At 33.7% G+C, this 15,993-nt stretch overlaps 2 protein-coding genes across 2 annotated transcripts; both read left to right on the top strand.

The window, feature by feature from the left end:
* The first annotated feature begins 699 nt into the window (after positions 1 to 699).
* On the top strand, positions 700 to 2,387 carry LOC122299721 (leucine-rich repeat receptor protein kinase EMS1). The gene has a single exon (XM_043110139.1). It carries the CDS (start codon positions 1,031 to 1,033, stop codon positions 2,162 to 2,164), a length of 1,134 nt encoding a protein of 377 aa, XP_042966073.1. The 5' UTR covers positions 700 to 1,030; the 3' UTR covers positions 2,165 to 2,387.
* Positions 2,388 to 11,329: 8,942 nt separating this feature from the next.
* Positions 11,330 to 13,458, top strand: LOC122299685 (peroxidase 12-like). The gene is made up of 3 exons (XM_043110100.1): positions 11,330 to 11,741; positions 12,242 to 12,436; positions 12,692 to 13,458. The coding sequence occupies exons 1-3, from the start codon at positions 11,496 to 11,498 to the stop codon at positions 13,316 to 13,318; spliced, it is 1,068 nt and encodes a 355-aa protein (XP_042966034.1). The 5' UTR covers positions 11,330 to 11,495; the 3' UTR covers positions 13,319 to 13,458.
* The last annotated feature ends 2,535 nt before the right edge of the window (positions 13,459 to 15,993 follow it).

Raw genomic sequence — 15,993 nt, 5'->3', positions numbered from 1 at the left:
ATAAATAAGTTAAATGTTTTTTTAAGAAATTAATTGTTCGAAAAAAATTATATTTCAAAGTTTCAAGAAATTCTAATATATATTTTCTAAAAAAATTTATATTATTGATACTCAATACTCATCACTTTTTAAAATATAAAAGATTAAAAAAAAAAATTAGCTATGATATAATATGAAAAAACTTATAAAACGATGTGATTTAATAGGTTAGATTAGATTATAAAATATTTTTAATAAATCTAACCTATTGTATCAAAATATATCGGTAGTAAATTAATTTTTTTAGAGTTCTTTTATTCAACAGTCTTATATTATACATTTGCTTGTATAAGTTTTATTTTATATCTTTTTTTTCATGTGTTTTAGGACTGTCGAGTAAAATTTTTTATTCTATTAAGATCTAGTTTTAGACCTAATATTTTTTAAGAATGTTATGTTACATATAATCGTAGAGTATATAAATATCGTTTAATTATTTTAAAAAAATGTGTAGTTTATTATTAAAAAATTAATTTTTTTTATATAAATATTATATTTATTTATATTTTTAAAATAATTATATAATATTTACGTATTTATGATTGTAATTATTATTTTTTAATATTTTTTATATAAATGCTTGCCATATGAGATATGGGTTAGTAATTTGGATGAAAACTTAGGATGTAGTATTTAATACTGAATTGACGGTTATTGATGAATCTTCAATCTGTCATCTGACCCCTAGAATTCTCTCCCCCCACACAATTCTTCCCCGTAGTATTTCTCTGTGAACGTTGACTGGTTCAGAGTAAAAGTTAGAGACTTTAGATACCACCGACGACTGACCAATCTATCTTCCTGGAAACCTCTCACCCCACCGCATATGGCGGCCCTCTTTTTCCTTCACCAAAATTCCAGTATCCTTCCCAGTCAAATTCCATCCCCATAATCACCCCCCTTTACACATCCATATCTCGAACACCCCTCCCCCTCCCCCTCCCTCCCATCGCTTTCACCTTTCTCCTCCTTGAATTCCTCTTGTTTCGCCATGGTTGGTGGTCTCCAAGCTCTTATCGCAGCCGCTGCGAGTTTCCTCATCGTGACGATAATCGTGGCTTTATTGATCATCGTCTGTAAACGAAACGAGAAGCCTACATATCGCAACCGAGCTCACGATCGAGCCCAAGCCCGAACCCGTGCCCTCTCCAGAGGTAGCAACGAGCTTTCCTCCATCACTGTCGACGAGAGCGCGTCCTTCGACCCTAACCTCAGAATCTCCATGGCCGATCTCGTCATCGCCACCAAGAACTTCTCCGCCGACCTGATCGTTGGAGACGGAAGCTTCGGCCTCGTCTATAAGGCGCAGCTTAGTGGCGGCACCGTCGCCGTCAAGAAGCTCGACCCGGACGCTTTTCAAGGGTTTCGGGAGTTTCAGGCCGAGATGGAGACCCTGGGTAAGCTCCGTCACGAAAATATCGTCAAGATTCTCGGGTACTGCGTCTCGGGGTCCGAGAGACTCCTAGTTTATGAGTATATGGAAAAAGGCAGCCTCGATCAATGGTTGCAGGACGCTTCATCAGAAAACGATACCTCGGCAGCGATCTGGTCAAACTCCGGCGTACGGTTACCGTTATCTTGGGAGACGAGGGTTAAGATTGCCCAGGGTGTGGCTAATGGGCTCGCCTATTTGCATGGTTTGGAGAAGCCCATCATTCATAGGGATATAAAAGCTAGCAATGTGTTGTTGGATTCGAGATTTGAGGCCCATATTGCAGACTTTGGGCTAGCAAGAAGGGTCGACGAGCATTCCCACGTGTCGACGCAAGTGGCGGGCACGATGGGATACATGCCGCCGGAGTACAGGGAAGGACTGACAGTGGCAACGGTGAAGGCCGACGTGTATAGTTTTGGGGTATTATTGCTTGAAATCGCGACAGGTATGCGACCCAATTTACCGGCAGTCGTGGATGGAAAAGAGGTTGTGCTAGTGGAATGGGCAAAAGGAATGGTGGCCCACAATAGGCAAATGGAAATGTTGGATGCCAATATCATGAGAGAGGAGCTATCGGAGGCCAATGTGAAGAACTATTTTGAAATTGCTCGTTCGTGCACAAGTGAGATAGCAAGAGAGAGGCCAACAATGGGTCAGGTGGTTGAATCGTTGAATGCAATTTCAGGGTGAAATTGCATTTAAAAGTTGTTGTTCAAGTTCTTTGAGAGACTCATTGAGATCATGGAAGGGAAGTAAATAGCTTGTTGAGCAAGGTATGAATTATGTGCAAGTAGTGTCGTTTTAGTATTGTGGTTAAAGTAAGGCTGTTTGGAATGGATTTGTGCATAAGCCAAAGTCCTTAGAGTTATTGTCACTTTATTATTATTATTATAGACTGTAGTTTTCACCCTTACTCTATATTCTATTTCAGTTGAGCTAGATTTTGTATACCCCCTTACATGTTAGAATTCATTATTTTCAAGTTGTTACTGATTTATAGAGTGACAAATGTAGAAAGGAGAGAGCAGAGCTGAATCACTCCCTGCCTTTTGCATGGAGTGCATAGGGCATAGGAGAGAAATCCTTATGGTTTGTTGAGCATATTTCATTCAGAAATTTGACGAATTCTAACTTGTTTTTCAGTAACTTTGAGGTATATTTATGAGTCTGACACTGATGCTCCGTTTAGATAATCTTAAATTGTCTACTAATGGCAGTGAAATAGTAGTAAAATAGTATGAAAATATGTGAACATTTGTGTTCCCAACCAGAGCTTGAGTATTGTATACCCTATCTATTGGAATTTGTAAAGGAAAAATCTAATTGTAAGCACAACTGCACATTAATATGTGCACCAATATAATATGATTGGTCAAAAAGTAAATTTCATTAAAAATAATACTAATTTAAATTTTGAATATAAAAGAATTTGTATTGGTACGTAGATTAATACACGATTTTACTTATACGTAACAAAACTCATTTGTAAATGATTAAGTTTTTGGAAATCTCGTTGCACTTGGGGGTTTGTTGAAAGCCCCCTTGTAACCAATATTTTTATGGAAAATGCAATAAAAACTCTTGTAATCAACTGCAGTGCAATATATTTGAAAAAAAAAAGTTAATAAATATAAAATTTATATTAAAAAAATTAATTATTTAATAATTTTTTTTTAAAATAATTATGTAATATTTGTATATTTTATAACTGTACATAATATTATTCTAAATAACAAGATGCAAGCTATTTTTTAGTTCTTTTTCCCACCCATGGTAGGACTAGGTATAAGATTTGAGCACGGCTTTAATTTGTAGAACTACCTCAATAATGGAGAGGAGCCTCCACACGCAAAGTTTGCTAAAAAGGCAGCACTTTCACGTCGTTTTGCTTGCGCCAACATGAGACATGTTTAGTCAATGGATTTCTCTCTGTTTTTTAATCCCAGTTTTGTCACAATATGAATGGCAAGGTTGTCGTTTGGAAGTGATAGGTGGGTGGTGGTGGACCCAAACGATCGAGGAGGATGAGATAACAACCACAATTAAACTACTTTTCCATTTTATTAAATTTATTGATAAGGGAATTTAGGCTTGTAAAACAATGATTTATTCTATGCGTATAGTGGTGTTAGGTGACCTTTTAACTTTATTATCACATAATGCTAAGGAGTGGTGGAGAATGAATGTGTGTGGAAGAGAGATATTTGAAGTATGAAATTTTTGGTAAGAAAATCATTTTTGTAGTCTTATGATATATAAGCTCCGTATACTCTTTTTTAAAAAAAAAAAAAAAATTTAAAATTTATATGAAAATTTTTATTTTATAGTAGTGGGCCTTAGTATTCATGTGATATAATTTAATTTAAAAGATAAATTTTAAAATTTGAATATTATAAATCAAATTATATCATGTGTATGATATGTAGTATAAAATGTTTAAATAGCATTGCTCTTTAAAAATAGTGCGTAAGTGTACCTATTTTAAGACTGTATCATTAATTTTCTTGGTATGATAAATGAGATTTTGTTTTATACAAGAGTATTGATTGTAACTAATTTAAAATAATAATAATAAGAATAATAAGAATCAAAGCACAAGAATTTAGACATCGACTCCCCAAGATCGTTTATGTTCAACAGGGGAAAAGATAATGATTTTTGGTGTGACATCAAAAGCTAATGGACATGGGCTTTTTATGTACAAGTAAAAAGCAAATATAAGATACCCAAATAGAGAATATATAATAACTAAACCCACAATCCAAGTCCATTAAGATTCACAATTCTAAGAGTATTACAATCACAAAAATAGAAGGAAAAAAAAAAAAAAAAAATTCCTAATGAGCTGAGGAAAGAGATAACAGAGCGACAGAGAACTTGTTTTTCGCCCGGAATTGCAAAAGGCATATATGAATGAGAAGCAACAATGGCAGCCTCTGGCCAAACTGACCAAATAAAATTATATGAGCCTTTAAATAAAATTATTCTTTAGGTGTATATATATATAGAAGTTGTTATAAAGAACTTTGATGCAGTAATGGCAGTAGAGCAATGCTATACAACTTCACAACCTCCACACACCACTTTTTTTTTTTTCAAATTTTTAATATTTTTTTCAAATTTTTTTGAGTTTATTCTTCTTAAATTAATTCAATTCTTCTATTTATTATTCATATATTAAATATTTGATAAAAGAAAAAAGTAATAAAATTTTAAAAAAGTGTGATGTATAGAAGTTGTGTGAATAGTAAGAAGTTGTGTAGGTTTTTTCATTACAGAAACCCCCCTCTTAATTGCAAAAGATGCTGGGCAATTGCTTTAAAGAATTTACACAATAGGGTTCTTAGCAAACTCAAAAATCAAGAGGAAGGATGGGCAGAAACTTCAATTTTTGCATTCAAAGAATGTTCCTCATCATGCATGCCTATTTGGTTAGGGTGAAAACCAATGCCTTCAGCAAGGTTTTTGAAAAAAATCGATGCCGACCGACGTTGTTTAAGAGGGAGGAGCTACCAACCGTAATCAATGGATGGAGAGGAGGAAAATAGGCCGTATTGGTTCTTTGTCAAGCTCAATCGATATTCAGTTCCCCTAGCGACAAGCTTCGCTTAAGAGAGTAGAGAGAGAGAGACTAATGTAGGGAAAAGAAGCTAGCTAAGGTAAATTTTTTAAATTAAACGGCATCGTTTCACACAATTTTTTTTCATACGTTTTGGCATGAAAGAGGAGGAAAATTGGCCGTATCGATTCTATGTCGGTGCTCAATTAATGTTTAGTTCCTCTAGTAGCAAGCTTCACCTGAAAGAGTAGAGAGAGAGAGAGTATTTCACAAAGAGAGAGAGAGAGAGTGATGTGGGGAAGAAAAAGCTAGTAGTAAATTTTTTAAATCAAGTAGCGTCAATTTACATAATTTTTTTTTCATACGTTTTGCATGAGACACTATCGTTTCAGTTATGTGTTGTTTACTATAGGTTAAAAACGATGCCGTTCCACTTGAACGGGTATCATTTGGAGAAGGTATATTTTAAAAAAAATTATTTATACCATTGGCTAGTTTAGAAGTCCAGTCCAACTTTAAACCCAGACCGAACCTCTAAACATCGATTTTTTCTATGTTTTACTGTATGCTGACCAATTCTCCACTAGTTCTTGTCAGTTTTGACACGGTCGATCGTTCCCCTAAGTGGCGATTGGTTTTATGATTTATCGGTTCTGTACACCCCCACCGTTTGGAAAGCCAAGAACTAAAAGCTTGTACTAATTTGGAGCCTAATCTCTGAAATACACTAGTCAGAGCTCCAAAAGTGGTGCGGAGATTGTTTTCTTTCTAGAATAGCAACTCAAGCCAACAGCTATGCCAGCATCATATATTCCCACGATGGATTGGCTCAAACTTAATGTAGATGCATGCAGGAACTTAATTTCCTTGTGTCAAAGGTTTCTGTGATGACCCGCTTTTAAGTGTATTTTCGCTGAAATAATTGTTTTTATTTTAATTAATATATCAGATATTTTATTTTATTTTAATTGCGTTTTTAAAGTCGGTTTTTAATTTATTTTAATTTATTTGAGGTTGTGTTTTATTTCTTTTAGTTGTTTTTGTGGTTTTAATCTTTTTGGCGGTTTGTTTCTTTTCCCGGAGTGAGGACTGGACCTCATTTCTTTTCACATCTTTTTTCTTTTTCTCTTTTTCCTTTTTTCTTTTCCCTTCTTTTCTTTTTTCTTCTTTTTCTTTTTTCTCTTTCTTTTCTCTCTCCTCTCTCCCGCTCGACCCGGACACCCCCCCCGTGCTCTCTCTCTCTTCTCTCTCTCTCCCTACGCCGGCGTCACCTTCCCTAAGCCCTACCGCCGCCGTCCGGCCACCGTTCGGCCTCCCACCGGTCCCATTCTCTTCCTCTCCTTCCGGTCTACCTTCCCTCCAAAACCCACCCCCAACCGGCCGGCCATTTGGCCGGAAAAAGCTTCCAAAGGGCGCACGGATTTTGCTCCGATCCGCCGCCGTCGCTCCACCTCCGGCCACCATTTCTTCACCACTTCATCACCGACTCCTTGCCGTCCTAACCCACCCATTTCCGGCCTCCAACGACCACCGGAACAGCTCCTACGAGCTTAGTTTCCGTTTTGGGTAATCCGGCCATTTCCGGCCATTCCGCCGCCACCCACGGCCGTCCGTCACTTCCTATAGCTTCACAACCACCTCTAGACCATTCCCTATCAATCCCGTGTCCTAGTTTGTCCCCGTTCAAAAGTGGGTTTTTCGGACCCACGGCCACAGTGAATTTTCACTGTGACGTTGCTGTTTTTCCGCCGCTTGCAACGCCGCTTGTTTTCTAAAATTGCCGTATAGCGCTGTAAGTATTTTCCAAACCCTATTTTCAGATTTAAATATATATTGCTCATTCAATTTATTTATCTGTTGTTGGTTGTTGATTCCGGACTGAGTCCGAGGAGTTTCGGGGGTCGGATGGATGGAGGACGGAGTTGCTTGTTTATTTGATTTATGATTGTTGGATTATTTTATTATGCATTGATATGGCATTTCATGGTGCATGCACGTGTGTTGTGGGTTTATGAGAAAAGCCTGTGTTTTGGCGTGAGTGTGTTGCGGGTGCGTGGGTATCACGAGCCCAAGCCGGGATGGGTTATTATCTCGGTGGAGCTCCTCTGGTCACTCGGGAGCGGAATAAACTGAGTGATGTCCCCTGAGTTATCGAAAGCGATAATGGGAGCGGGACTAGGGGGTGCTTGGCTACGAACGCGCCGGGCGCGGAACCGGGCATCGGCCTACTCACCGACTCCGTGGCCCTTCGCTGGCGAGGGCTAGAGGATGCTTGGCTACGCACGCGCGGGGCGCGGAACTGGGCATCGCTCGTTGGGTGTCACATGCGTGGCGGTACTCTGCGGTGTGACACTGGAGCCAGGGTGTGCGGATGACCCCTAGGGGAGGTCATGGTGCATACGGTTAAAATTGGATAATGGTTTGAGATGTCAAATGTGTCTTTTGGCGTGCGTGGAAAACTTGTGTTTTAACGGGTTTGAGCATTGGGCATGTTTCATGCATCTTGTTTGAGTTATATGTGCTTTTATCTGGTAGTGTTTGGGTTTTACTTACCTGCGGTACCATTCGTGGTTCCGTAGCTTTTGGTGCAGGAGATGAGGTTGAGGAGGAAGAGGCTGAGCCCGAGGATGCGGCTCCGCCGGGTTGCTGATGTTATCTTTTTATTTGTTTAAAACTGTATTTGTGGTATATGTAATATTTTATCTATGTACGTTTTAAACAGCTTGTATTATGTTAAGAAAAATTCTGGTACTTAGTTATGACTTTCTTATCCGCTGCGTGTCTCTCTGTACACAATTGCTGTCTTGCACACACTCGGCACCCGTCGATGGGATGGTGACCCGGGGTGTCACCATCCGGACGTCTCAATTTCCCCGTGTTCGGGCGTGGGAATTTTGGGGGCGTCACAGTTTCTGCTGGTAAATTAATTTACGTAATTTCTTTTCCATTTAAACACAACATGTTAAAAGGATTTACGTATCTGCAGAGGATAATTGTTATCCATTTTCTGGACCACCTAAATCTTATCCATTTTCTGTATCCATATTTGATTGTGAAAGCTGGCGACCCTTCCGAGGCACTCCCTCTTATTGCATTGTTTGTTCAAAAGTCTTACAAATTGTCAAAATGTGTTATCTGAGAGCAACTATCCACCCCTTTCATTTATTTTTTTTCCAACAAGATTTCTTCATTCATTAAATATAGGAGAAATAGTTAATTTGTCCGCTTGAGAACATGTTTAGGATGGAATTTGAAAGTTTAAAAAAATATTTTTAATTATATAAAAATTATTTTAAAAAATAATATATTTGATAAATTTATAGAATGTATTTTAATTATTTAAAAAAGTTAAAAGTCTATTTTAAAAAAAAATACCAAATCAAAAAACTCCTGTAGATAATTATATATTTTTAAAAAATTAATATAATTAATTTTAAAGATTCTTTAAATATATATTTATCAAACAGTAAATAGTTTTTGAAATATATAACTTATTATTTAAATTATAAGCTATAAGTCTTAAAGTTATAAGTTATATTTTTCACCGTAATTTTAAATATGTACTAAATATATTATTTAAAAAATATATGTTTATTTTAATTTTGTTCAATAATTAAAAAAATAATTTTTAATATATTAATATATTTTTTTAAATATTTAAAAAATATGAAAAAAAAAATTAGTCTAAGCAGTACGCCCACGACTGAGCCATATAGTAGCTCGGTCCTTAAACAAAATATCCTAAACTTAGTCATACATATAATTATATGAGTTCTGTTAATCACTATTATATATTATTTTATGTATTTTATTGATATAATTAATAAAAATAATTATTTTATATTAAAAAATAACATAATTAATCATATTATTAAAATACATTAAAAAAAAGTAAAAAATAAAAGTATATAAAATTTTTGTAATAATATAAACATACTTAGATCAAAACAAAGATCTTTACCACCATAAAAATCAAGAAGACAAGATTTCAACTGATCGGAACAGGTATAGTACCAATTTCATATCGGTCATACCGGTCTAGATTTCAACTAATATCGACCTACATACCGGCCTGTATTTCGATCTTTATCTTTTTATTTTTATTTTTAAATTGTAATCTTATATTTTGACCTTCAATTCGGATCAGACTATTTATAATTTATATATACATATGTATTTATGTATAATTTATTCATATATAAATTATTATTTTAAAATATAATTTATATATATTTATATATATATAAATTATTTATATATCCACTATCCCGAACGATATCAATATCAAAATATTTTATTATAGTGATTAAACGATACAACATCAGATATAATATTCAAAATATTGATCTAGACCACAAGGAGGAGAGGGTTGCTTGAAAATGGCCTCTTTTGACCAATATTTGCTTTTCAAAATTTCTTTTTGCTGTTTTCTATCGTTTTTTGTCTGCAAAAGAGTGCTTTTCCATCCCTATTTTTTCCCGTACCTCATATAATATTCCAGTAAGATTCTTTTAGTCTCTAAGCATAAACTTTTTAAGCTGTTTATATTCAGAAAATGTCTCGTCTACTCATAATTATAATTTTCTTAAATTTTTATATAAAATATAATAAATTATTTAATATTTTAAAATTTTAAAATAATAATATTAAACTATAATATTTTATTTAACTTTTATCTAAAACTATCTCATTTTATTTTTAAATTCAAATAAACTTTTATTGTAATTTGTTTTCAAAATAGTATTATTTAAAAATCTTTACACTTCATATTATTTACATGATAAAATTTAATTTATAAAATTTAAAATTTAAAATTTAAATTACATCGCATAAATCATTATTAGACTTTTGGTCTTACCACTTTATTGGACTTTAATGGCCTGAAAGACTATCTATAAAACCATCACATTTTTTGGCAGTTTAGGAAAAAGACGCACATGGGCTGCTACATTTTTATGTTGGAGTAATCCATGTGGCCATCAGAAAAAACAATGTAAATAATACTGTAAAGCATGGAAATTCCCTAGAAAGTTGCCCCTATAAAGTCAGTCATTTGGAGTCCTTCTTAGGCATTTATTATGACTTTATATTATTTAATCAAATATTATATTTATAATCATTTTTACATATTTTTTAATTATTTTATTAATATAATTGATTATATTATTTTAATATAAAATAATTATTTTAATCAATCATATCAATAAAATAATTTTTTTTTTAATTTTTTTTCTTTTTATAAGTTTTTTTTTTAACCTTATCATACTTTAACACTAGTCATTATTTCAACAATTTTTTAATATTTATTACAACGAATTATTTGATTTTTAAATTGATGTATAGATTATACAGTCTCTACGTAATTTTAATATTAAGATTTGATGCGTTTTTTTTTCTTATTGCAAGTACATCAAATTTAAAAGTTATCCAATGACGTTACCTATTAAAAAAAAGTTATCCAATGGCGTATAGAGACTGAAGAAAGGCACAATGTAAGAAAGAGGTTTGAGAAATTATTATTTTTTCCCTAAATATTTTTATTCTAAAATCATTAAAATACATTATCTTGATTTTAGTGACAAAATCTAAAATAATCTCTCACAAAAATTTCCTTTTTAAAATTATTTCGATGGTCTATCTAAAAAAAATAAATCTAAGAATTTTCATTACTTCAAACACAATTCTAACATATGCCATTAATTTTACAATTTTTTTTTTTTAATGTTGGAAAACCTCTTTAAAATAAGATCCTTCGAACTCACCCCTACAGAATAAGCGCTATTCTGAAGATATCTCATATGAAAAAAATCTCATAATTAGGCTTTGGGCATAAATCTCATAGTTAATTGCATAACAAATATGAAAATAGAGATGGTGAAAAAATCTCAGGCACTCTTTTTAAAAGAATTAGATTAATTTAAGATTTATATGAAAAAAATTATTTTTTTAATAATACATTATACATTTTTTTTAAAAGAGCGCGCGAATTTAAAGACTATATATAAGAATATAGTTTTCATGAATTCTTTCAAATATTGTAGAATTGCTGCTTTTACTTTTATTTTTCGTGTGCCTATTTCTTAGACAAAGGAGTGTGCCGCTTGTCCACTAACAACTATTTTTCTCTTGGTTGCCAAATTTGATTAGATTTGGTAGAAAATATTTCAAAAAAAAAAAAAAAATAGATGTTAACGGATAAGATTTCAGTTCTTGTGAACTCCACACGCTTTTATATTCCAAGTTGCACACTTGCAGTGTGAAAGTGTTACAATAATCCATGGCTTTTTGGACATTTTAAAGGATTCCGAGGTTCCCTTCCCATTCCCTTGAAAAGTCCAAGGTGAGACTATTCAAAATATCTGGTATGATTCATCGTCTGCAAGCTTACCCTCCAAGCTGTCTGGCTTTTATATAAAGCTCCCCCATTTGCTCTGTCTCTGCACAATCAAAACCAAACCCACCATGGCTGGTCTTACTTCTTTTTCCTCTGTGCTCTTGATTTCATCTCTTTTACTGGCTTCCTATGCTTTTGCCTCAGAGGTAAAATCCTCTGTCCCAATAATGAAAGGGCTCTCATGGTCATTCTACGACTCTAAATGCCCTAAGCTTGAATCCATCGTCAGAAAGCAGCTCAAGAAGGTTTTCAAGAAGGATATCGGTCAAGCTGCAGGCTTGCTGCGCCTCCATTTCCACGACTGCTTTGTTCAGGTAACGAAACTAGTCTAGCATAAGCTCAGGGGGGTCACTCTTTAGTCCTCATCATCAGAAGATTATGCACTTGAACGCTTTAAAAATCATTGCAAAACTCTGTAGAATAAGTGTTTGACAGCATACAAAATGATGGGTATCTGCTTTTCCTCCATGAAAAGCTTTCTATCTTTACTAATAGCCCTAATCTTGAGCGATCTTCTCAATTTTAGTTCCTTGATCATGTCTGCAAATAGGAAATACGACTGCTCTATGAGTTTCAGATCTTTGGACTCTATTAGCACAGACCAACGAACAGTATACATAAAGAAGAAAAGTCTGGACTTGTCCGTTTCACATGGGCCATTCTAATACAAGAAAATACAATTTCATCTGTCTAAACTTACTTGCTAACCAAACAAGTCTTTATATGGGATGTTTTGGTAGTAAACAACAATTTGTGAGCATTTCTTTTTTGGGTGAAATATTCCTTTAATTTTTGCATCTCACGTTCGATGCAGGGATGTGATGCTTCTGTGTTGCTTGATGGATCAGCCAGTGGTCCGAGCGAGCAGGATGCGCCTCCAAACCTCAGCTTGAGAGCTACGGCATTTGAGATCATCAATGATCTCCGTGACCTCGTCCATGACAAGTGCGGAAGGGTCGTTTCTTGCGCGGACATCACTGCTCTTGCTGCGCGTGATGCTGTTTTCCTGGTACTTACTTTTAGTACATCCTCTTTACTTTTCTGTCGCACTGCATAGAATCTAGCTAGCTAATTCAACACTAAACGCCAGATTGTCACTTATATTCTTCGCAATCTCCTCTCCATATTCTTCGAGATTGGAGATTTCTATCTTCTGTTGGAACACTATCTTTTTTATAAACATATGCTAAATTAGTAGGTATTGCCTTGGAAAATATTTCATGTAACTTATGCTGAACCTCTCTTTGCATTTTCCTCCCTGCAGTCAGGAGGCCCCGATTATGCCGTGCCACTTGGAAGGAGGGACGGACTAAACTTTGCAACACAGGAAGTAACATTGGCCAACCTCCCCCCACCTACAAGCACCACCAGTGACCTTCTTGCCAACCTGTCCTCCAAAAACTTCGACGCCACCGATATTGTTGCCCTCTCCGGTGGCCACACCATCGGCATCGGTCACTGTGCCGGCTTCACTGGTCGCCTCTACCCGACTCAGGACCCTACCATGGACAAGACCTTCGCCAAAGACCTTAAAAAAATATGTCCCACAAACGAATCCGATGGCTTCACAGATTTGGACATCCGGTCCCCCAACAAGTTTGATAACAAGTACTATGTTGATCTCATGAATCGCCAAGGCTTGTTCACGTCAGACCAAGATTTGTACACTGATGAAAGGACAAGGGACATTGTCACTAGCTTTGCTGTTGATGAGAACCTCTTCTTTGAGAAGTTCGTTGATTTCATGACCAAGATGGGGCAACTTAGCGTGCTGACCGGCAAGCATGGAGAAGTTCGTGCCAATTGCTCCGTGAGGAACTCTGACAATGTAAAATTGAAAACTTTGGTGGAAGACGAAGAAGAGGAGGCAGCTGCTCATTATGAGTTGTAGGGTTGTTTTGGTGTTTCCATATCTTAACTTGGTTTGTGTATTTCTATTTTCCTTCTTGTCGAACTTTTGTATTTCATGGTTTCAAGGGATATCAGTACACTGCTTGTCTAATGTTAATGCGACTGTTTTTCTTTGACAAATTTGAGGATAATTCTGTCGGTTGGATTAGATCAAAGTAGGATCCTATATCAATGTCTAAATCATATATTAGTTTATTATTATTATTATTATGAATAAAATATAATTTATTAAATAAAAATTTTATATATAGTCGTAATTTTTATATATTTTATTAATATAATTAGATATGTTATTTTTTTAATATAAAGTAATTGTGTTGATCAATCACGGATATAGTAAAGTCTTTATTAAATTAACAAATACAAGCTGTGGATGGGGAGGGGATTGCAATAAATTATACCCAAAAGCAATTAATATGGAGAGACAAAAAACAATAATTAATGGCTCGTTGAATTGGTCCAATATTGCTTAGCTTGATGCCAAAATGAAAACACTTTAAAATTCCATGCCAAAACGATAAAAGTGGGTTGAGGGTCAAGTTTTATATTATTTTTTAATTAAATAGATGATAGAACTATATGTTATAATAATTATAATCATGATCTCACTTATAGTAATACATATTGACTAATATTTTAAAGTAAACTTTGATATATATGATCTAAATCTTTCTTAAATCATCGTGTGATTTGGAATTTGCTTGTTTAATTCGTTACCTAACTAAGGGATATATATATATATATTGCTTATTTTTATAAAATTGACGGATTTCTCCTCGAGTAATGTTGAAAGTAATCCTTTATATAGAACGTGCTTAAAAAGTCGTGTTTCTTGATTAATCATTGTTGTATTTCTAAGTAAATGGGCATCGTTTTATCAGTAGTCTTTAAAGATGTCGTGACCTACATTAATTACTGGCTAGTCTATACCTGCCACTGCATTAAACAGAGCATCACTCGTTTGACAAACGGAGCATCACTCGTTTGAAAAACAGAGCCTCGACTAATTAATGAAATCTGATCAGGTGGGTTAGGTATGGCTCGCAGGTGGACATGAGCCCTTTTTCTTGCAAAAGTTGCCGCTAATTGGAACCAACTGCATATCTCTCTGTTGCCCAGAACATCAATGGGCCTTTTGGGGGGGGGGGGGGGGGGGGGGGGGGGGGTATTTTTACTAGGAATGCTATACGGTATCATATAACAGTAATATGATAAATTTAAGGTTGTCTTATATAATTTATTAAATTTAGTTTATAATAAAAATAATTTTATAATCTAACAAATCAAATTAAATTTTATTAATTTATATAATTATTTTATAAATATAATATTTTTCTTTTTACAAAAGTACAATATTGCACTCCAAATATGCAGACTAGTGTAAATGATTTTTTTTCTTTTTATTTCTAGTATTTTTTGAACATCTTTAACTATTAAGAAAAAAATAAAAAAAATACAAATTTGAATTTTTTTTTTTTACTTAGTGAGTAAGAAAGTGTTTTTAAAAAATGTTGTATTTTTTTTGTAAAAAAATTTATAATGATTAAAAAAATGTATAAAAAAAGAAAAGAAAAAAAAAATGAAATAGACTATTCGGGATACTTTTCAGGTGAATTGTCCCGTATCTGTAGAACAACTTAAGAAAAAATAAAAAAAAATAAAATATATGAATATGCACATTTAAGAGTTATATTAACATTTTCTTTTGCAAATAAAAAAAGAATAAAAATGGAAAGAGAGAAAACTTGACACATGGAGTGGTACGATGAATATGGAACTGCCCAACTCATTTTGCTCTTAAAATACGCAAGAAAATTGACCCATTCCTAACCTAATAATGTATATAGTAATTGACGCAGCTCATGAATAGTAAATGCAAGTAGAGGGCGTGGGCTATAAGTCTCAATTTTCAACAATGTTGAAAAAAATGTGGTATTCCTATCTAATTCTTATATGAATTTAAAAAACTTTAAGTAAAGAGAGATACAAATACCATAAAACTTACGTAAATCTTATCTCTCCAATGGATAATATTGTAAATCAGATCGACAGACAAGACTTTCTTCCACTTGTCTTTGTTTACATCTCCTAATTAATTTAGCGGATATTACTTTCCCATACAATTTAGCTTACGTTTCGATGGTGACACAATCTTTGATATATGCTAAGAGTAATAAAAAAAATAATATATAAAAAGTAATAAATATTTTATAAATAATAATAAATTTTACAAATCAAATTATGTCATGTGGATGATGTGTAGTATAAAAATTTTTAAATAACATTACTTCTGTATATATATATATGTGTGAAAAATGATATTCGCAGTTTTAGAATATGTAATTCCGCTCTCTTTGAAAAAGAAACAGATAAATTTAATATCAACAAGGTGAAAAATTGTTTTTTTAATGGTAAATTTTATTTTATTTCAAAGAGAGTGTGTGAAGCTTACACATATTAGACTCTATGTAGTATTATTTTATATATATATTGATTATACTTATTTTCTTATAATTAATATATTTTAAATATTTGTATGTTTGGATTATGACGTTCCTACCCATATCATCTTCATGCGAGCCTTGTTTTTATTAGTTTAGACAAATAATTATTGCTAAGAAGAAGAAGAACAAGAAAAAAATATATATTTCATGC

This window comes from Carya illinoinensis, chromosome 16 (assembly GCF_018687715.1).
Source record: "Carya illinoinensis cultivar Pawnee chromosome 16, C.illinoinensisPawnee_v1, whole genome shotgun sequence".
NCBI lineage: Eukaryota > Viridiplantae > Streptophyta > Magnoliopsida > Fagales > Juglandaceae > Carya > Carya illinoinensis.
The sequence above is the reverse complement of the archived record's forward strand: the minus strand, read 5'-3'. Positions and strand labels throughout refer to the sequence as shown.